Source organism: Bufo bufo, chromosome 5 (genome assembly GCF_905171765.1).
Source record: "Bufo bufo chromosome 5, aBufBuf1.1, whole genome shotgun sequence".
Taxonomy (NCBI): domain Eukaryota; kingdom Metazoa; phylum Chordata; class Amphibia; order Anura; family Bufonidae; genus Bufo; species Bufo bufo.
This window is the reverse complement of record NC_053393.1, coordinates 361,211,203-361,234,471: the sequence shown is the minus strand read 5'-3', so window position 1 is coordinate 361,234,471 and position 23,269 is coordinate 361,211,203. Positions and strand designations below refer to the sequence as shown.

The window sequence follows — 23,269 nt, the reverse complement described above, 5'->3', positions numbered from 1 at the left end:
TGTCATCCACAGATCCCCTCCATATGTGTCATCAACAGATCCCCTCCATAACAGTGTCATCCACAGATCCCCTCCATAACAGTGTCATCCACAGATCCCCCATAACAGTGCCAACCACAGATCCCCATAACAGTGATCCCCATAACAGTGCCAACCAAAGATCCTTCATAACAGTGCCATCAACAGATCCTTCATAACAGTGCCATCAACAGATCCTTCATAACAGTGCCATCCACAGATCCTTCATAACAGTGCCATCCACAGATCCCCCATAACAGTGCCATCCACAGATCCCCCATAACAGTGCCATCCACAGATCCTTCATAACAGTGCCATCCACAGATCCCCCATAACAGTGCCATCCACAGATCCCCCATAACAGTGCCATCCACAGATCCCCCATAACAGTGCCATCCACAGATCCCCCATAACAGTGCCATCCACAGATCCTTCATAACAGTGCCATCCACAGATCCCCCATAACAGTGCCATCCACAGATCCCCCATAACAGTGCCATCCACAGATCCTTCATAACAGTGCCATCCACAGATCCCCCATAACAGTGCCATCCACAGATCCCCTCCATAACAGTGTCATTGACAGATCCTTCATAACAGTGCCATCCACAGATCCCCTCCATAACAGTGTCATTGACAGATCCTTCATAACAGTGCCATCCGCAGATCCCCCATAACAGTGCCATCCACAGATCCTTCATAACAGTGCCATCCACAGATCCCCAATAACAGTGCCATCCACAGATCCTTCATAACAGTGCCATCCACAGATCCCCCATAACAGTGCCATCCACAGATCCTTCATAACAGTGCCATCCACAGATCCTTTGTAATAGTGCCAACCACAGATCCCCCATAACAGTGCTAACCACAGATCCCCATAACAGTGCCAACCACAGATCCCCATAACAGTGCCAACCACAGATCCCCATAACAGTGCCAACCACAGATCCTTCATAACAGTGCCATCCACAGATCCTTTATAACAGTGCCAACCACAGATCCCCATAACAGTGCCATCCACAGATTCCCCATAACAGTGCCATCCACAGATCCCCTCCATAACAGTGTCATCCACAGATCCCTTCCATAACAGTGCCATCCACAGATCCCCAATAACAATGCCATTCACAGATCCCCTCCATAACAGTGTCATCCACAGATCCCCCATAACAGTGTCATCCACAGATCCCTTCCATAACAGTGTCATTCACAGATCCCCCATAACAGTGTGTCATCCACAGATCCCCAATAACAGTGTCATCCACAGATCCCCTCCATAAGTGTCATCAACAGATCCCCTCCATAACAGTGTCATCCACAGATCCCCTCCATAACAGTGTCATCCACAGATCCCCCATAACAGTGCCAACCACAGATCCCCATAACAGTGATCCCCATAACAGTGCCAACCAAAGATCCTTCATAACAGTGCCATCAACAGATCCTTCATAACAGTGCCATCCACAGATCCTTCATAACAGTGCCATCCACAGATCCCCCATAACAGTGCCATCCACAGATCCTTCATAACAGTGCCATCCACAGATCCCCCATAACAGTGCCATCCACAGATCCCCCATAACAGTGCCATCCACAGATCCCCCATAACAGTGCCATCCACAGATCCCCCATAACAGTGCCATCCACAGATCCCCCATAACAGTGCCATCCACAGATCCCCCATAACAGTGCCATCCACAGATCCCCTCCATAACAGTGTCATCGACAGATCCTTCATAACAGTGCCATCCACAGATCCCCCATAACAGTGCCATCCACAGATCCTTCATAACAGTGCCATCCACAGATCCCCCATAACAGTGCCATCCACAGATCCCCTCCATAAGTGTCATTGACAGATCCTTCATAACAGTGCCATCCGCAGATCCCCCATAACAGTGCCATCCACAGATCCTTCATAACAGTGCCATCCACAGATCCCCAATAACAGTGCCATCCACAGTTTCTTCATAACAGTGCCATCCACAGATCCCCCACAACAGTGCCATCCACAGATCCTTCATAACAGTGCCATCCACAGATCCTTTATAACAGTGCCATCCACAGATCCCCCATAACAGTGCCATCCACAGATCCTTCATAACAGTGCCATCCACAGATCCCCCATAACAGTACCATCCACAGATCCCCTCCATAACAGTGTCATCCATAGATCCCCTCCATAACAGTGTCATCCATAGATCCCCTCCATAACAGTGTCATCCATAGATCCCCTCCATAACAGTGTCATCCACAGATCCCCTCCATAACAGTGTCATCCACAGATCCCCCATAACACTGCAAATAGACCTCTAGCACAATTCTCTTAAAATATTGCATTGCATATCGTTATCGCATCCTGTTTGGGAAAATCTGGTCTACTGTGATAATATAAACAATGGGGGTTCTACAAAAGAGCTATTGTGGGGCAAAATTAATATTCGTGTTTACACACGTGTTTTAAAATTAATGCTTTCGCCTTTTATAAACAAGTAAATAAGGACACAATGCTGTGGGGCTGGTATGCAACTTTTTCCAGGGCTGGTTTTTAGTCCGGCCCTGAGCTCCATCCATCTTCCCATCAACTCTGACCAGCTTCCTTGTCCGTGCAGAAGAAAAGCATCCCCACAGCATGATGCTGCCACCACCATGTTCCACAGTGGGGATGGTGTGTTCAGGGTGATGTGCAGTGTTAGTTTTTTGCCACACATAGCATTTTGCATTTAGACCACAAAGATCAACTGACCAGAGCACCTTCTTCCATATGTTTGCTGTTCCTCCTACATGATTGGTTGCAAACTGCAAATGAGACTTTTTATGGCTTGCTTTCAAAAATGGCTTTTTTCTTGCCACTCTTCCATAAAGGCCAGATTTGTAGAGTACACAACAAATAGTTGTCCTGTGTACAGATTCTCCCACCTGAGCTGTGGATCTCTGCAGCTCCTCCAGAGTGACCAGGCCTTGTGGCTGCTTCTCTAATTAGCGCTCTTCTTGTCTAGGCTGTCAGTTTAGGTGGATGGCCATCTCTTGGTAGATTTACAGTTGTGCCAAACTCCTTCCATTTTCAGATGATGGCTTTAAAAGTACTCTGTGAGATGTTCAGAGCTTGGGATATTTTTTTATAACATAACCCTGCTTTACACTTCTTCACAACTTTATCCCTGACCTGTCTAGTGTGTTCTTTGGTTTTCATGATGCCGTTTGATCACTAATGTTCTCATAACTAACAAATCTCTTAGGCCTTCACAGAGCAGCTATAGTTCTACTGAGAATAAATTACACAAAGGTGGCTGAATACAAATGCACACCACATTTTACAGATTTTTATTTATTAAAAAGTTTGAAAACCATGTATCATTTTCTTTTCACTTCACATATACTTGCAACTTTGTGTTGGTTTATCACATAAAATCACTATAAAATTAATTTTAAAAGTTTGTGAGTGTAACATGAAAAAATTTGGAAAAGTTCAAGGGGTATGAATACTTTTTCAAGGCACTGTATATACATCCATGTGACCTTTTCATGACATGGCACTTTACATATACTTTGCTGGTTTTGATACAAAAAGAACAGGTGTTATTTGCTATTTAATTTAAATGTATTTTTGCTACAGTATTTGAAAAGTGGTGTACAATTATCTTTATCTCCAACTGTAGATAACAGGGAAAATCATGTGGGCTCGTCAGCTCTACCGAAAAATTGACCAGCCAATGAGATTTCTCAAAACAAAATCGGAGCTTTTACAGGTTAGTAGTACATTATTTCCATCTTGAAGCTATAGTTGATATGAAACTACCTGCTACTTCTCCCCGGGCATGCTAGATAAATATATAGTATAACAGACCTGATGGAGAAAGGGTGCACTTGAAGGACAATAAAATGTGTTAATGTATTGTCAACATTAATGGGTTTATTTTATTAACCATTTTATGACCAATGGCCACAGTCATAGTTTCCATTTCTGTATGCATTGTTTTAAATTATAACATCTTAACAACTTTTCGCTTAACTAGGGGGGGTTTTCGTTTTCTTGACTGATTTAATAACTTCCACTTTTTTTATTATGAGCGGACAAATAGTTACCATATTATTCGGACTATCAGATGCAATTTTTTCCCATCACAAATGGGGGTAAAGTGGCAGTGTATCTTATGGTCTGAATGCTAATGATTGCTTCCATTATGGAAGTGGTCATTAGCATGTGTGAGGCATGGGGGAGGATTGAGGGCAACGCTGCGCTGGCTATACTCACCTTTTCTGGTCTTCTTTTGGGTCCCGCTGTGGTGTTCTGACTGCACACAGCGGCAGGAGGTAGTGCACACAGGCGAGCACTATGACCTTTTGCTGTGCACCGTCATGTCTGATGAAGAATGGGGGTCTGTTCTGAGGTCTGATGGAAAATATTTTTTTCATATTTTCCTCCTCCAAATCCTAAGTGCTTGTTATAGTCCAAAAAATATGGTAACACATGAAAAAGAAACTTTACCTGCTACAGTTTTTTGATTAGTAGCACAATCAAGCATATTCCTATACCAAAATATGTTACTTCTCTATGACCACTGTGATGGGACGATTGTGGTGGTCATCAGTACCTAATCTGCCCAGTAACTGAGCTTATTAGCTCTGTTATCCCTGGGCAGAAGCAGGGGATGTGAAGGATGCCAGAAGAAGTGGGTATATTTGTGCAGGTCAGAACCCTTCAGATACCCATGACCTCTATATATGTGCTAATTGCAAAGGGTATAGACAGTATGTACAGTATATATGACAGTTCTAGATAGGTAAATGTATACCATTTTTAGAAAGACCATTTGTGGTTAGCATAAAATTGATGGTAGCACAATTTATAGGCCACAAATTAAAAGTAATTGGTGTGGAACTGGAGCAACTCCCGGCCGGAATGTACATGTTAGGGTATAGTCACACACAACTGGTATGTTGCAGAACTGAAAATCTGTTCTGTTCATCTGAATAGGGCTGTATCTGCAGCATGTGCATGGATTTCTGCCGACCCTATTCAGATGAATGGGACAGTTGCAAACATTTCTACAACAAATCTGTAATGTATGAATAAACCCTGAGATAGACAGCACTCACTAGTCCTATATATATATATATATATATATAATATTCTGTAATGATATAAGCCTGCTTCTTATCTTTAGGGCATTGAAATGAAAAAAATTATCCGGAGCTACAACAAAATGGCTGCTGTCCTAATGGAGTTTGAGCTGCTTTATTACAGAGGATGGTGCAAATGTGTGGAAGTGGCCAAAACTGGACTGTATGCATCTTTGTTGGTTAGACACCCTGACACAAAGGTATTTAGTGCAATACAATTTAATCTTTACCAGTGAAGCTTTTGTCAGACATTGCTTTAGTTACAATATGTTTTATTACTTAGGTTCTCATGATAAGGCTGGTACATCTTCTAATACTTTAAACTATATTAAATACTTGTTTTGTTAATATGTAGGAACTGTATGTTAACCTGGATCCTATAGTTTTGGAAGTTCTATATGAAACTAAATATCTTCATAAGATGGGCTTTGAAATCCCAGATGCCATACACAGCATTGCCACTAGAGAGCAGCAGATTAAAATGCAACAAATAAAGTAAGTTCTTGATCTAAAGTTTGTATTTGTTCTAGAAATAAATGTGTATATATTATGTACGTATATAAGTATTAAAGTAAAATGTATCATAATATTTTCATGTATGTAAATAATGATTACAAATTATGCAGCACTGTGCACAACTACACTTGGGCTCATTAGTCCTTGTCCTAAGTGGGACAGCTTGTATTGAGGAAGCTGATAAATTGCTATAGCAGTCTGTGACTGTTCTCCTTGTGGACGCTACATCTTCTCTTCGGTTATAAGCTCAGATACAATTTCTCTGATATAGCTTTCATCACCTAAAGATATTTAAAACTGAAAATGTTAGTGATGAATGATGGACAGTTGTCCTGTGGCATTGAGTGCATTTGCTGCGGCTTAACACCAAATAGAAAAAGAAAGAAAACAAAAAAAAAATTGTCTGAGAAAAAATGTTCTGCATGGTGTCCACGTTTCTACAAAATGAAAATCAATTGTAGTAGAATTTCCGCAGCATCAAAAGTAACCAGAGCAAAGACCTGTGGTTGTCAGCAAAAACCCCAAGCTGCCAGTGGTTAAGAATAGACTCATCTTCTGAAACAGTGTAAAGAATGAATGTAATTAAGTGTAACAGCAAATGCTATGAATGTGTATAGGTTCCACCTATATGTTCCACCTTTACAATACGTAAAACAGCTTTCATTTGCAATGAGCTATGTAATGCTGAAGTAAGTACTTTTCTGTCCTATAGGCCAGGCTTCTGAGAGTGGTTACTTTAAGGAATCTTAGTTGTGGGGCAAGGAAAAACAGAGAATATATTGCTTGAATTGTATATGACAAGGAAGGAATTGTATATGACTAGGAAGGAATTACAATTAAACTATTGTACGGTAATATGTGCCAAACTATAACATACAAGTTTATGGAAGAACAAGGCCCAAGATAGCATGTCTAAATTAAGACTAAACCAATCCTATTATAGACTGGTTGTAAAATAGTACATACTGTATTTTTCGCCCTATATGACGCACCTATGTTTTAGGCCTGTTTCACAATTGCATTCTTAATTCCAGTATTGAAATCTGGCAGAGGTCCCATCTGCCTGTTTTTGAATTAACACTAGAGGGTTAAGCCTTGTTTTCACAATCATCTAATTAAAGATTTTGTTTTATTTTTAACTGTCCCATGCTGGTTATACTCACATACCTGAAGCTGAGATTTAGGGTCCATTCACACGTCCGTAGTGTATTGCGGATCTGCAAATTGCGGATCCGCAATACACCGGGCAATTGCGGACAAGAATAGGACATGCTCTATTTTTTTGCGCACCTCTTCTGACCCCATAGAGAATGAATGGGTCCGCACCCGTTCCCGATATTGCGGAACGGATGCGGACCCATTTGCGGACGTGTGAATGGACCCTTATGGTACTATTTGGCAGGGTACTCACATTGAACTGCATTTGTATATTTCTCCACGTACTGGTGTAGGTCATTTAATTGCATAAAAAAGGATGTGGATTGGATCTTGAAATCATGGTAATTTCCCATTGCATGCAAAGCCATATATTTGAATATTTCCTCTCTATAACATGTCTATGTTTAGGTTTTCTTTTCTTCATTGTAAATCAGTCATTCATTGCTGTTAAAGGGAACGTGTCACCTATAAAACCCATAGCATTACCTTATTGCAGTCTGTAGCATGATTCCAATGTTGACTGTGTCTTTGCTGTACAATGCGTCAAAAGTCTGAAAAAGACTTTTATTCAACTGCCCGCGCTATGTAAATTACAGTCTTGAAGCGCCGATCTCATCTGTAGGTGAGCTCACTGCTTCTCCTTTCTCTCCCCTTAGCGTTTGATTGATAGAACTTCCAATTTCTTCAATGTTGGACACTCAAATTCTATCAATAAAACACTAAGGGACTGGAAAGGGCGCAGTGAGTTTTACTTCAGGTGAGAAATGCGCTGCGCTCTTGACTTCAAGACGATAATTTACATAGCGTGGGCAGGTGAATAAAAGTCTCTTTTCAGATTTTTGTTGCATCTTACAGCAAAGACACAGACAACTTTGGAATCATGCTACAGACTGCAATAAGGTAATGCTGGTGGTTTAATATGCGTTTTCTAGGTGACAGGTTCCCTTTAACCACCTCCGGACCACCTAACGCAGGATCGCGTTCCGGAGGTGGCAGCACTGCGCAGAGTCACGCATATACGCGTCATCTCGCGAGACGCGAGATTTCGCTCAAAGCCGGCCCGCGCATGCGCATCGCGGGCCGGCAAAAGTTAAAGAACAAGTTCGTCACCAGCCTGCCAGCAACGATAATTGGCTGGCAGGCTGGCGATTTTCAAAAAATCCAATCACAAGCCATATAACAGATCATATTAGTAAATATGATCTGTTATATGGCTTCTCTGCTCCTCTGCTGGTCCTTTTCGTCGGTTGGATCCAGCAGAGGAGCAGACTTCACTGTGAGTACACCAAACACTTCACTGTAGCCCCAGATCACCCCCCTGCACCCCAATTAACCCTTTGATCACCCCTGTCAATCACTAGTGAAAGACAAAAAGTGATCAGTGTAAACTGTCACTTTTTTTTTTTCACTGGTATTGACTGTTAGGTTTTAGGGATAGTTTAGGCCCCTTGGTTAGGTAGTTAGCGTCAGTTAGCGCCCACCCCACCGCACCGCAGTCACTTTTATTCGCTGATTAGCGTATCGCTAATCAGCATTTGTACTTTTATAGTATCTGTAAGTGATCAAAACTGATCACGGTCAGATCTATAATAGTATTAGTGTCACCTTAGCTCGCCCTCCACCCAAAACGCAGTGTTTGCCCGATCAGGCCTGATCGGTCGCCCACACGTGCGTTCACCCACGCCCGCCCCACCGCAGTGACAAAAAATTATTATTTTTTGATCACTGCACATTCACTTTACACGCACTGCGGCGATAAAAAAATCAGTGGCTCCGGTACTTCGCTAGCCTCCCCTTTGTAAGACAGGCTTGCTTTTTTTCTTGGGTAGTGTCAGGGAATACCCCTAAATTTAGTAGTCCAAAATGTCAAACAGGGGGTATTCTTCTGAAGAGGCCTACAGGATTCTGACCCAGTCGGATGAGGAGTGGGAACCCTCATCTGACGAATCTAGCGGGTCAGAATATGAACCTGTGGAAAGCAGTGGCTCTCTGACCCAAAGTTCGGACGAGGAGGTGGAGGTCCCTGATAGCACCAGGCGTACCAGGCCCCGTGTCGCTAGACCACAGGTTGCGCAGGATCCGCTTCAAGAGCAGCAGAGTGGGGCTGTCGCTGCCGGATCACGTGGTGAGGCATACACCAGCAGCGCAGCCCTTCCTGGACCTAGTACCAGCACTGCCGTACAACCTGGTGAAGTAGCGAGCACCAGAAGGGCAGTTGAAGCTGGTACGGTGGCACGTGCAATAGTTACCCCGTCGCAGCCACCGCACAGACAGGCCCGTAGACCCCCTAGAGTCCCTGAGGTGCTGGCAAATCCTGATTGGCAGTCACCAACTTCAGCCGCACCAGTAGTTCCCCCTTTCACCGCCCAGTCTGGAGTTCGGGTTGAGACGGCTCAAATCGGTTCGGCCCTGGGATTTTTTGAGCTGTTCTTGACTGCGGAGCTCTTGGACTTAGTCGTGGCAGAGACAAACCGGTATGCCACACAATTTATAACCGCAAACCCGGGAAGCTATTATGCCCAGCCTTTCCGGTGGAAACCAGTCCAAGTTTCCGAAATTAAAATTTTTCTGGGCCTTCTCCTCAACATGGGCCTGACAAAAAAGCATGAATTGCGGTCATATTGGTCCACGCACCCGATTCATCACATGCCCATGTTCTCTGCTGCTATGTCCAGGACACGATTTGAGACCATCCTGCGTTTTCTGCATTTTAGCGACAACACCACCTCCCGTCCCAGAGGCCACCCTGCTTTTGACCGGCTCCACAAAATTCAGCCCCTCATAGACCATTTCAACCAGAAATTTGCAGATTTGTATACCCCTGAGCAAAACATCTGCGTAGACGAGTCCCTAATACATTTTACCGGGCGCCTTGGCTTCAAACAATACATCCCAAGCAAGCGTGCCCGGTATGGGGTCAAATTGTATAAGCTCTGTGAAAGGGCCACAGGCTATACCCACAAATTTCGGATCTATGAGGGAAAAGATCAGACCGTGGAGCCGGTCGGTTGCCCTGACTACCTGGGGAGCAGTGGGAAGACAGTCTGGGACTTGGTGTCACCCTTATTCGGCAAGGGGTACCATCTTTATGTGGACAATTTCTACACAAGTGTGGCCCTCTTTAGGCATTTGTTTCTAGAACGGATTTGCGCCTGTGGCACCGCGCGAACTAGTCGCGTGGGCTTCCCCCAACGGCTTGTAACCACCCGTCTTGCAAGGGGGGAGAGGGCTGCCTTGTGTAACGAAGAACTGCTCGCGGTGAAATGGAGAGACAAGCGTGACGTTTACATGCTCTCCTCCATTTGCGCAGACACGACAATCCAAATTGAGCGAGCAACCCGTGTCATTGAAAAGCCCCTCTGTGTCCACGACTATAATGCGCTCATGGGAGGGGTGGACTTCAATGACCAGATGTTGTCTCCGTATTTAGTTTCCCACCATTTTGGAAAGAAGACACCCCAAGGTATTCGCTGAGGGGCATATTGAGTCCATGAAAGATTGAAATTTTTGTCCCAAGTTAGCGGAAAGGGAGACTTTGTGAGAAAAAAATCAAAAAAATCAATTTCCGCTAACTTGTGCCAAAAATTTTTTTTTTCTATGAACTCGCCATGCCCTTCATTGAATACCTTGGGGTGTCTTATTTCCAAAATGGGGTCACATGTGGGGTATTTATACTGCCCTGGCATTTTAGGGGCCCCAAAGCGTGAGAAGAAGTCTGGTATCCAAATGTCTAAAAATGCCCTCCTAAAAGGAATTTGGGCACCTTTGCCCACCTAGGCTGCAAAAAAGTGTCACACATGTGGTATCTCCGTATTCAGGAGAAGTTGGGGAATGTGTTTTGGGGTGTCATTTTACATATACCCATGCTGGGTGAGATAAATATCTTGGTCAAATGCCAACTTTGTATAAAAAAATGGGAAAAGTTGTCTTTTGCCAAGATATTTCTCTCACCCAGCATGGGTATATGTAAAATGACACCACAAAACACATTCCCCAACGTCTCCTGAATATGGAGATACCACATGTGTGACACTTTTTTGCAGCCTAGGTGGGCAAAGGGGCCCACATTCCAAAGAGCACCTTTCGGATTTCACAGGTCATTTACCTACTTACCACACATTAGGGGCCCTGGAAAATGCCAGGGCAGTATAACTACCCCACAAGTGACCCCATTTTGGAAAGAAGACACCCCAAGGTATTCCGTGAGGGGCATGGCAAGTTCCTAGAATTTTTTATTTTTTGTCTCAAGTTAGTGGAAAATGATGATTTTTTTTTTTTTCATACAAAGTCTCATATTCCACTAACTTGTGACAAAAAATAAAAACTTCCATGAACTCGCCATGCCCATCAGCGAATACCTTGGGGTCTCTTCTTTCCAAAATGGGGTCATTTGTGGGGTAGTTATACTGCCCTGGCATTCTAGGGGCCCAAATGTGTGGTAAGGAGTTTGAAATCAAATTCTGTAAAAAATGACCAGTGAAATCCGAAAGGTGCTCTTTGGAATATGGGCCCCTTTGCCCACCTAGGCTGCAAAAAAGTGTCACACATCTGGTATCTCCGTATTTAGTAGAAGTTGGGGAATGTGTTTTGGGGTGTCTTTTTACATATACCCATGCTGGGTGAGATAAATATCTTGGTCAAATGCCAACTTTGTATAAAAAAATGGGAAAAGTTGTCTTTTGCCAAGATATTTCTCTCACCCAGCATGGGTATATGTAAAATGACACCCCAAAACACATTCCCCAACTTCTACTGAATACGGAGATACCAGATGTGTGACACTTTTTTGCAGCCTAGGTGGGCAAAGGGGCCCATATTCCAAAGAGCACCTTTCGGATTTCACTGGTCATTTTTTACAGAATTTGATTTCAAACTCCTTACCACACATTTGGGCCCCTAGAATGCCAGGGCAGTATAACTACCCCACAAGTGACCCCATTTTGGAAAGAAGACACCCCAAGGTATTCCGTGAGGGGTATGGCGAGTTCCTAGAATTTTTTATTTTTTGTCACAAGTTAGTGGAAAATGATGATTTTTTTTTTTTTTCATACAAAGTCTCATATTCCACTAACTTGTGATAAAAAATAAAAACTTCCATGAACTCGCCATGCCCATCAGCGAATACCTTGGGGTCTCTTCTTTCCAAAATGGGGTCACTTGTGGGGTAGTTATACTGCCCTGGCATTCTAGGGGCCCAAATGTGTGGTAAGGAGTTTGAAATCAAATTCTGTAAAAAATGACCAGTGAAATCCGAAAGGTGCTCTTTGGAATATGGGCCCCTTTGCCCACCTAGGCTGCAAAAAAGTGTCACACATCTGGTATCTCCGTATTCAGTAGAAGTTGGGGAATGTGTTTTGGGGTGTCATTTTACATATACCCATGCTGGGTGAGAGAAATATCTTGGCAAAAGACAACTTTTCCCATTTTTTTTATACAAAGTTGGCATTTGACCAAGATATTTATCTCACCCAGCATGGGTATATGTAAAAAGACACCCCAAAACACATTCCCCAACTTCTACTGAATACGGAGATACCAGATGTGTGACACTTTTTTGCAGCCTAGGTGGGCAAAGGGGCCCATATTCCAAAGAGCACCTTTCGGATTTCACTGGTCATTTTTTACAGAATTTGATTTCAAACTCCTTACCACACATTTGGGCCCCTAGAATGCCAGGGCAGTATAACTACCCCACAAGTGACCCCATTTTGGAAAGAAGACACCCCAAGGTATTCCGTGAGGGGCATGGCGAGTTCCTAGAATTTTATATTTTTTGTCACAAGTTAGTGGAAAATGATGATTTTTTTAAAAAAAATTTTTTCATACAAAGTCTCATATTCCACTAACTTGTGACAAAAAATAAAAACTTCCATGAACTCGCATGCCCATCAGCGAATACCTTGGGGTCTCTTCTTTCCAAAATGGGGTCACTTGTGGGGTAGTTATACTGCCCTGGCATTCTAGGGGCCCAAATGTGTGGTAAGGAGTTTGAAATCAAATCAAATTCTGTAAAAAATGACCAGTGAAATCCGAAAGGTGCTCTTTGGAATATGGGCCCCTTTGCCCACCTAGGCTGCAAAAAAGTGTCACACATCTGGTATCTCCGTATTCAGGAGAAATTGGGGAATGTGTTTTGGGGTGTCATTTTACATATACCCATGCTGGGTGAGAGAAATATCTTGGCAAAAGACAACTTTTCCCATTTTGTTATACAAAGTTGGCATTTGACCAAGATATTTATCTCACCCAGCATGGGTATATGTAAAAAGACACCCCAAAACACATTCCCTAACTTCTACTGAATACGGAGATACCAGATGTGTGACACTTTTTTGCAGCCTAGGTGGGCAAAGGGGCCCATATTCCAAAGAGCACCTTTCGGATTTCACTGGTCATTTTTTACAGAATTTGATTTCAAACTCCTTACCACACATTTGGGCCCCTAGAATGCCAGAGCAGTATAACTACCCAACAAGTGACCCCATTTTGGAAAGAAGAGACCCCAAGGTATTTCGTGATGGGCATAGTGAGTTCATAGAACTTTTTATTTTTTGTCACAAGTTAGTGGAATATGAGACTTTGTAAGAAAAAAAAAATCATCATTTTCCGCTAACTTGTGACAAAAAATAAAAAGTTCTATGAACTCACTATGCCCATCAGCGAATACCTTAGGGTGTGTACTTTCCGAAATGGGGTCATTTGTGGGGTGTTTGTACTGTCTGGGCATTGTAGAACCTCAGGAAACATGACAGGTGCTCAGAAAGTCAGAGCTGCTTCAAAAAGCGGAAATTCACATTTTTGTACCTTAGTTTGTAAACGCTATAACTTTTACCCAAACCATTTTTTTTTTTACCCAAACATTTTTTTTTTATCAAAGACATGTAGAACAATAAATTTAGAGCAAAATTTATATATGGATGTCGTTTTTTTTGCAAAATTTTACAACTGAAAGTGAAAAATGTCATTTTTTTGCAAAAAAATCGTTAAATTTCGATTAATAACAAAAAAAGTTAAAATGTCAGCAGCAATGAAATACCACCAAATGAAAGCTCTATTAGTGAGAAGAAAAGGAGGTAAAATTCATTTGGGTGGTAAGTTGCATGACCGAGCAATAAACGGTGAAAGTAGTGTAGGTCAGAAGTGTAAAAAGTGGCCTGGTCTTTCAGGGTGTTTAAGCACTGGGGGCTGAGGTGGTTAAACAGAATTTCAGTTTAGATAACGGTACCCAGAACCATTACCCTTCAGGTTTTTGCTTGCGTTTTAACACAACAGTAGTATGACAAAACCGTGCAACTATAACTGTCACGCCAGAGAGTTACAAAATACTAACATTTCTTTTATCCTTGGGGCTTCATTAATTATTTACAGACTAGACTGTGTTTCCTCCTGGTTGGAAGCCTGCATGCACTGGAAAATCATTTGCCTCCTCCATGAAAATCGAATTTACAAAAACAACAATACATATTCTGTCAAGATCCCTAATATCCCTCACCTTCATGTCTCTTTTATTAACTTTCCATTTATATAACATTTTTACAATGTTTTTATGACTCTGTAATACTGTTGGAGAAATAGACCATATTGCACTCTGAGCCAACAATGAAAGTGGTTAAAATCCTTTGCAAATGTGAGAACAGCTAGGCTGGGTTGGGCACATGTTTTTTTTTATTTTTTTTTACGCAAATAATAGATATGGGGAGTCCTGTGGATTCTGTTAGAGGATTGCATAAAATGCAATTTGTTATTATACTTCTGTAATTGGAATGTGTTGCTTTATTAGTACAAGTAATCTGTTGCGGATGAGAGCCATGATGAATTCCTGTTCTTCCTTAAGGGTCCTTTACACGGGCTGAGAATCCCACAGTTAATCGCTAACAAGCGTTCATAAGAACGTTCTTCATCTATTATGTGGCAGTGTAAATATGCCACCGAACGAGCAAAGCACTCATTCTTCGGGTAATAGATCATTCACGCAGACAAAAATTATCATGTGCGTTGGCTCCTCCCCATACTGCGCATACATGTAAATGCAGCGGTCTCCTCCACTAGCGAGCATGCCATTGCTGGGAAGGAACGCCTACTTCCTGAAAATCCCCTGTTGTGTCGTCCTGTATAAAGGGACCTTTACTTTACAGATTGATACACATACAGTAGTTTTGTGGAAAAAGATTCAGTATAACCTGTATTAAATTAACTCACTCACATTGGGAAGGCTGTCAAAAAGAATAGTGACAGGTTCGTTGTAAGGACTTAGAATATAAAGCACTTTGAAATTATGGTATGATATATGATCCTAGTAACTACATTTTACTAGTTCTGCAAAATTTAAAAGCCTTTATTCACCTTTGAACAACGTTTTGCACTTTTTATATATAATTAATGTACATAAAAAGTTAAGTGGCTTTTGTAAGTACTTCTTTTGCTTTAGTCTCATAGTTTTTAATGACTTGTGGACTGCCCATGGACTATAATAATATCGTTCTGGTCCACATTTATCTTTGTAAGGATGTTCTGCCTCTCCAATCTAAGCATTGAAAGTGTGATCTCTGTAACTTACAGTTATGATGAGATAGCAGTAACCATCAATCTTAGTTGAATTGGCTGACAGTGACTCGATTCAAATGACACATTGTAGATCGTGAAGAAGTTTATTCCAAACTGTGCAGATTATACACCGATGAACAAATGGAAGGGTCAAAAAATCATGCTGTGAGCAGCTAACAGAATACATGTGGATGAGATGAAGGGTGAAAACAGAATGCAAAGGAGGGAGGGGAGGAGACTATACAGAGAGGACAGCACAAAGGGAAGAGAGAAGGGACACACAGGATAAAAAGGCAAACCATGCATGTGTAACATGATACTCCCCGTCGAAATCTATGATTTCTAATAATAAACATAATAAAATAATAATAATAAACTTTAGTTCAAGTTCATGTATAATAGATGTTTCTTCCTCTGGAACATCTGCAAAATGAAAAGGAACAACAAGGAAAACATTGCTACAATACTTGTAGATGTACTCTTTAAAGTGTAGACAGCGGTAGGAGGAAGATTGATCCGTGAGTCCATCTTCAGAGGGGAAGGCAGCAACAGCACCAGTCCTTCTTATCTCCCTTTAATCAAGTTGACTTGAAGGGCTGTCTTCAGAGGGGAAGGCAGCAACATCCACCAGTCCTTCTTACCTCTCTTTGCATCAGGTCGGTGTGAGGAGTTCATCTTCCTGTTTAGGCAGAAGCAGTACCATCTCGTTTATGGATCTGAAGTAGTGTCTTGCAGAACCTTCTTTCATTACCTTAACTTCTGCTTTCCGCACCTTGCCGTCGTTACTTGGAATAGTCTTTGTAATAAGACCCATAGGCCAATTGTTACTATGAGCATCCCTTTCTTTCAGGAGAACTATGTCCCCGGCTTGCAGGTCGGGTTTGCTGACTTGCCATTTTTCGATGACTTTGAAGGTTGCAAAGGTACACACCATCTTCCAACGACTCCAAAACTCATTAGCAAGATGTTGGACCCTTTTCCATTGGTGTTTGTAAACATTTGAACAATCAAAGTCCTGAGGAGGAATAGTGGCTATTCTGATCTTTTGTGTTCGAAGGGTGGCTGGAGTTAGCAATACTGGAGACTCTGGGTCTGAGGAAACAGGAACAAGTGGTCTCGCATTGATTATGGCGGACACCTCTGCAAAGAAGGTGACCAAGACTTCATGTGTGAGCTGGGAAGATTTGTGGTCCTTCAGCATAGAGTCCAGAATTTTTCTCGAAATCCCAATCATGCGTTCCCAAGAGCCTCCCATATGTGAGGAATATAGCGGGTTGAATTCCCATTTACACTTGTTGGCATTGAAGAAGTTCCCTATCTTCTCTGCTCTTGTAAAATTTGTCCCACAGTCGGATCTAAGTAACTTTACAGGTCCACGTATGGAAACAAATCTTCTGAAGGCGTTAATGAAGCAAGAAGAGTCCATTGATTCTATAACTTCGATATGCACTGCGAGAATGCTCAAACAAGTGAATAGTGCAGCCCAACGCTTATTGTTAACGACTCTGCCACGAGTCTTACATGTAACAACGGTCCGGGGGCCGAATATGTCTATGCCGACATTGGTAAAGGGTAGTTCAGTGCTTAATCTGTCTGTTGGAAGCTCTACCATCTGTTAATTTAGATGTTTTCCTCTTAGTTTTTGGCACTTGACGCATTCATGGAGTATGGAGGATATACTGTACATATTTTCATATGTACTGTTCCCTCTGTGAAGTGACAGCCTTGATGTTGCACTTGCTCGTGGTAATGTCTGACTAGCAGAGCAGTAATGTGGTGATGTCCTGGAATGATGAGGGGATTTTGCTCTTCACTCATCACATTAGACCTTGCTATGCGACCACCAACTCGAAGTAGTTTGTTCTGATCGATTATTGGATTCAACTGGTATAGAGGACTATCTTTAGATAAGTTGAGTCCCTTTGAGATATTGTGAATCTCTTGCAAATATACTTCATGTTAGACACATTATATGATGAGCCTTTCTGCTTGACTAACCTCTGCAATTGTGGGGGGCCCTTTACAGATGTGCCACTTACGACACTCTTGATTAGTATTAATGCTGCTTGAAAAGTGATGAGCAATGTGAATAAGACGTGCAGTCGCTTTTACAGCAGAAGAACACTTGGAAAAAACGTTCAAAACTGTGAGATTTCAGTTTTACCTTTGCTTCCACGGAGGTATTAAGTGTAACTACAATGGCCTTGATTTCCTTATCGGACTGCAGATGGATAAGTTCAAAGGTAGATTCTACAGGGCTCGAGAAGAATTCGTCATTCAAGAGTACTGGTGGAGATATCCATGATGTATCCAGAAAAGCAGCAGGTACTGCACGACTGCCTAGGTCGGCAGGGTTAAGATCAGTGGGTACATAGTGCCATTGCTCGGGAATGGAGAATTTCCTAATGCGTTCCACTCGATTGCCGACATACACATGGAACTTACTTGTTTGATTGTGTATGTATCCTAGCATGATTTTGCTGTCTGTGTAAAAGTCAAAGGAGTCAATGTTGAAGTCTGTTTCGTGTTTTATAAGCTCAGCAATTTCAACAGCTAACATGACTGCACAGAGTTCGAGCTTTGGAAAAGTATGTGCAGGCTTTGGCGTTAGCTTGGTCTTGCCCATGACGAATCCTACACCTATTTCACCGTTGGGGTGTACAACTTGGAGATAGGCTACCGCAGCTATGGCTTCTATGGATGCATCAGAGAAGACATGGATCTCTACTCTGGTGGCATTCTTCAAGGACGCAAGAGTGTAAGATCATGGTATCTTAAACTGTTCCAAAGCCTGGAGGGACTGCTTCCAGGATTCCCACCTCTGTGTTCTCCCAGTCAGTGTTCTCTAAAGTAATTTGTCTGAGTAATATCTTGCCCTGAATAGTAAAGGGTGCTATAAATCCCAAGAGATCATAGATACTGTTTACTGCAGACAGTACTCCTCGTTTTGTGAAGGGCTTGTCACAGACTGATGTTTGAAATGTGAACGTGTCTTGTTTAACATCCCACAGCAATCCAAGGCTGCATTGTGTGAGGGAAAGGTCAGACCCTAGTTGGAATTCCTTGGCACTGATAGCATGATTATCAGAAGGAAATGCTATCATTACCTCATTGCTGTTAGAGATGATTTTGTGTAGTCTGAGGTTGGCAGTAGCGAGCATGTTCTGAGTTCTGGTGAGAAGGTCAATGGCTTCTTCTTTCGTAGGTAGAGACTTGAGACCGTCAGCTACATAGAAGTTCTTTTCAACAAACTGACGTGCATCAGACCCGAACTCTTGTTCGCCATCTTGGGCTTATTTTCTCAGTTCGTAAATGGCAACTGCGGGGGAAGGACAATTACTGAAAAAGTGTACTTTCATCCAATAGTCTATAACCTCGTCGTTGACATCATTATTGCGGTGCCATCCGAACCTGAGGAAGTTTCTATTGTCTTCACAGATGATGAAACAATGAAACATTTGTTGGATGTCGGCCATAATTGCAATTGGCTCTTGTCTAAAGCGGAGTAAGACTCCTAGAATGTTAGGCTTAGTCAGAAGATTGTCATTGAGACAAATGCCTTCATGATGAGCACTTGAGTCGAAGACCACCCTAATCTGATCAGACTTGCGAGGATGGTAGACACCAAAACACGGGAGGTACCAGCATTCTTCTCCTTGTGTAAGAGGGGCTGCAGGCACAACATGATCTCTCTCAAACACCTTCTGCATAAAGTTGACAACATTTTTCTTCATCTCCGGTTTCCGGCACAGGTTGCGCTCTAAAGAGATGAACCGTAAATCTGCATGTTTTCAATTATTTGGAATTCTCTTCCTTGGGGTGCGGCATGGTAGCGGTGCCACCCAGCTGTTGGAATCATCTTGGTAGAACTCTTTACTCATCGTGTTTGCTAACTCGTTGTCTCTTGTGGTTACCTAAAACACTGTTTTACCAATGTTGTCATCCCAGAAGATAAATGCTTTCCTATCATCTAGTATGATGCGCTACCTTTGTTGCAGAGCTTTTCTTTCACACTGTAGTGATGTTTTCATTGTGGAAAACAAGTAGTGCGTCTATTTGGCAGAACGTGTGTTTTAAAGGAAGAAACTGAGAAAGGTTTCCTGGCATTGCTATGGCAGACGTTGCCTATGATGACCCAGCCTAGATCCAGACGCTGGGCGTAAGGTGCTTCATGTGGGCCGTTCATTTGATGGCGAACCCTGTCCCCCCTAAAATGTATTTCCCGAGTAACAGCAGGATATCAGCATTTTCATCAAAGGCTGGAATTTGGTTAGCTATGTCATTCAAGTGAGAATGGTGCAAGGGAGCTTCAGGAGTGAGGATCTCATCCTTGTTAGTTGGGATCTGATCACACTCTATGATAGTAGGCAAGGGTATTTCCATGTTGCTATTGAGAGGAGCAACTACGAGGTCACTAGCTCTTCTACCCAAGACTTCTGTAATGCCTGCACAAGTACCTAGGATATAAGGTAGAGCATCTCCTGCTATGCCTAACAGATCAAAGAACCTAGTACTTGCAAGAGATCGGTTACTCTGATTGTCAAGAATGGTATACAGTCTTATGGCCCTTTGAGGTTGGCCCTTTGCGTATACACGAACCAAGCTTATCTTTGCACAGGATTTCTCACAAAGTCCTTCCCCACAGACTTCAGTGCATGTAGAGAATACTGGAGTGGAGGTAGCTGTTTGTTCAGTGTGCTCCCTACCATGCTTTGCCCCAGGAGGGATGTCTTTGGATGGAGTAGAGTCGTGCTGGTACAGATGAAGGGTTTGTGCGTGGTTGTCACTACCGCATTCCATGCATTTAAGGACAGTCCTTTGCAAGGTGTTTTGTGGAGGCACAGCATCTGAAACAAACTCCAAATCCCTTTAAAAGTTCCTTACGTTCTTATAGAGGTTTATTTCTGAAGCCGATGCATTTCTTAAGTGGATGTGGCTTGTTATGTATGGGACATTGGCGATTTGGATCCTCAAGTTTCTTGTTTTGCCCAGTCCTTTAAAGAACCGTAGCAGGTGCAGGTTGAACATCAGTCCTCTTCACTGATACTGGGCCCCTGCGGTCTCTGTGCGTTATACGTGTGTTTGCAAGTCCTGGAGGAGGTGGACTGAGAGGGTTACAGTCACCATAGAAGAAACTTGGGTCATTCTTTGAGTCCGCGATTTCCCTTATGAAGTCACAGAAGTAGGAAAAAGGAGGAAAGGCAACTTTTTTATTTTTTCTTGTAAGTTGATCCCCGACTAACCCATTTTTCTTGAATGCTATATGGTAGCTTAAGGACAACAGGGTTGATGCCACGATGGGTGTCGAGGTAACTGAGCCCAGGTAGGAGGGTGTCAGCTTTAGCAAGTTGAAGCTCTAGTAGAAGATCACTGAGTTCTTGAAGCTTTAGATTGTCTTTAGCTGTAATCCTTGATGGCCTAAGAGCTGCCAAATCTTCATTCAAGTCTCTTCCAAGCAGCAGGATTGGAAGTGTAAACTGTTTTGAGTTTCTTAATATATTTGGCAGACTGAGGACCTAGCCACCTGATGAGTAGATCCAGTTCTTCTGCAGCAGTGATGTCTAGCTCGCTGATTGTGGCTTTAAAGGTGAATTTCCGGCCTCTGTAATTTTCAGGTTTGTCATCAAACGTGGTGAGGCCCGTCCTAGTATGTTCTCTGCGAAGCATGTATTTAGCAAACTGTGACATGTCTGTGTTTTCAGACTTTTGGTATACAGTTGCAGGTGGGACAGAGTTAGTTGCAGTGGTTGAGTGACTTGGGAACATAGGATGGTGCTAAGGCGTTTAACATTAAATCTGGCGTACAGACCCAAGGGTGTGTTGGTTTGTAGCTGTATAGTAGTGGGTTTGTTAGGAGGTGTCTGTTTAGTGCCATAGGAAGGCAGAAAGTCTTTTCTATCCGTACCAGTTTCTGCCGCTTGAGAAAGTGCAGAGAACAAACCTTGGTTGAGTGCTTTGGCTGCTATGACAGAGTCATGGAGTTCTGAAGAGGTCCGTGATGAATCTGATGTATAAGATGTAACAGAGTGACTGCTACAGATACCTCTTTCATTGTCACTTGCGGCCTGCTCTAAGACTCTTAGTCTTGCCATATCTTTGGCATGCTCACATTGTTTTTCCAAAACTTCCATCTGTGCTTTCTTCCTTGGCGCTTCAGCTTCCATCTCTGCAGTTTCAGCTTCCATCTCTGCTTTCTTCTGTGTAGCTTCAGCTTCCATCTCTGCATTCTTCCGTGCATCTTCAGCTTCCATCTCTACTATCTCAGGTTCCATCTCTGCTTTCTTCTGGGCGAAGGCTGCCTGGATTTTAGAAGCTTCTGCAACCGCGTGGGCTTTGAGTTGTTGGCTGAGAATAGAAGATGTTAATTGCAAAGATTTGGAAGAACTTGTGGAGCGCCTAGATGTTGTGGAGAGATGGGATCTGGATTCATGGAGATTTTTACTTCTGCTTTTGTCCTTGTTTGTATTACTACATTGTCTCTTGCAAGATTGAGCTCATTTAATTCCTTTAATTCTTGTAAGGAATCTTCTGTGTTGTACCGCTTTAAGAGATCAGCATATTTGGCAGACAGTCTTTGATAGTTCTCATAAGCAGCATTCAATTGCTTAACAGTGTCCTCTAGGTGCAATACCTCATGAGTTGGTTGAGACAGAGCTGACATGCATTCAACAGTGTTAGACCATAAGTGACTGATGTTACACAGCAGTTCCTCTTTGTCAGCCTCATAGTTCTGTTGAACTTTCCAAGTTGGTTTTGCTAAACATTTTTGTTTTATGTGGCTTTGTGGATTTAACTCCTGATCTGAAAGAAGTTCAGGTTCTTGCTGTGTGTTAGGTTCCTCAGATTGTACAGTCGTGGCCAAAAGTTTTGAGAATTACATAAATATTGGAAATTGGAAAAGTTGCTGCTTAAGTTTTTATAATAGCAATTTGCATATACTCCAGAATGTTATGAAGAGTGATCAGATGAATTGCATAGTCCTTCTTTGCCATGAAAATTACCTTAATCCCAAAAAAAACTTTCCACTGCATTTCATTGCTGTCATTAAAGGACCTGTTGAGATCATTTCAGTAATCGTCTTGTTAACTCAGGTGAGAATGTTGACGAGCACAAGGCTGGAGATCATTATGTCAGGCTGATTGGGTTAAAATGGCAGACTTGACATGTTAAAAGGAGGGTGATGCTTGAAATCATTGTTCTTCCATTGTTAACCATGGTGACCTGCAAAGAAACGCGTGCAGCCATCATTGCGTCGCATAAAAATGGCTTCACAGGCAAGGATATTGTGGCTACTAAGATTGCACCTCAATCAACAATTTATAGGATCATCAAGAACTTCAAGGAAAGAGGTTCAATTCTTACTAAGAACGCTTCAGGGCGTCCAAGAAAGTCCAGCAAGCGCCAGGATCGTCTCCTAAAGAGGATTCAGCTGCGGGATCGGAGTGCCACCAGTGCAGAGCTTGCTCAGGAATGGCAGCAGGCAGGTGTGAGCGCATCTGCACGCACAGTGAGGTGGTGAAGACTTTTGGAAGATGGCCTGGTGTCAAGAAGGGCAGCAAAGAAGCCACTTCTCTCCAAAAAAAACATCAGGGACAGATTGATCTTCTGCAGAAAGTATGGTTAATGGACTGCTGAGGACTGGGGCAAAGTCATATTCTCCAATGAAGCCTCTTTCCAATTGTTTGGGGCATCTGGAAAAAGGCTTGTCCGGAGAAGAAAATATGAGCGCTACCATCAGTCCTGTGTCATGCCAACAGTAAAGCATCCTGAGACCATTCATGTGTGGGGTTGCTTCACATCCAAGGGAGTGGGCTCACTCACAATTTTGCCCAAAAACACAGCCATGAATAAAGAATGGTACCAAAACACCCTCCAACAGCAACTTCTTCCAACAATCCAACAAAAG

At 42.7% G+C, this 23,269-nt stretch overlaps 1 protein-coding gene across 1 annotated transcript in view; it reads left to right on the top strand.

The window, feature by feature from the left end:
• The window catches only part of LOC121001312 (dynein heavy chain 5, axonemal-like), a 304,445-nt gene that overhangs the window by 59,692 nt on the left and 221,484 nt on the right, over positions 1–23,269 (top strand). The window contains 3 exon segments of the mRNA XM_040432320.1: positions 3,681–3,770; positions 5,190–5,345; positions 5,501–5,640. Coding sequence (XP_040288254.1) covers positions 3,681–3,770; positions 5,190–5,345; positions 5,501–5,640 — 386 coding nt within the window.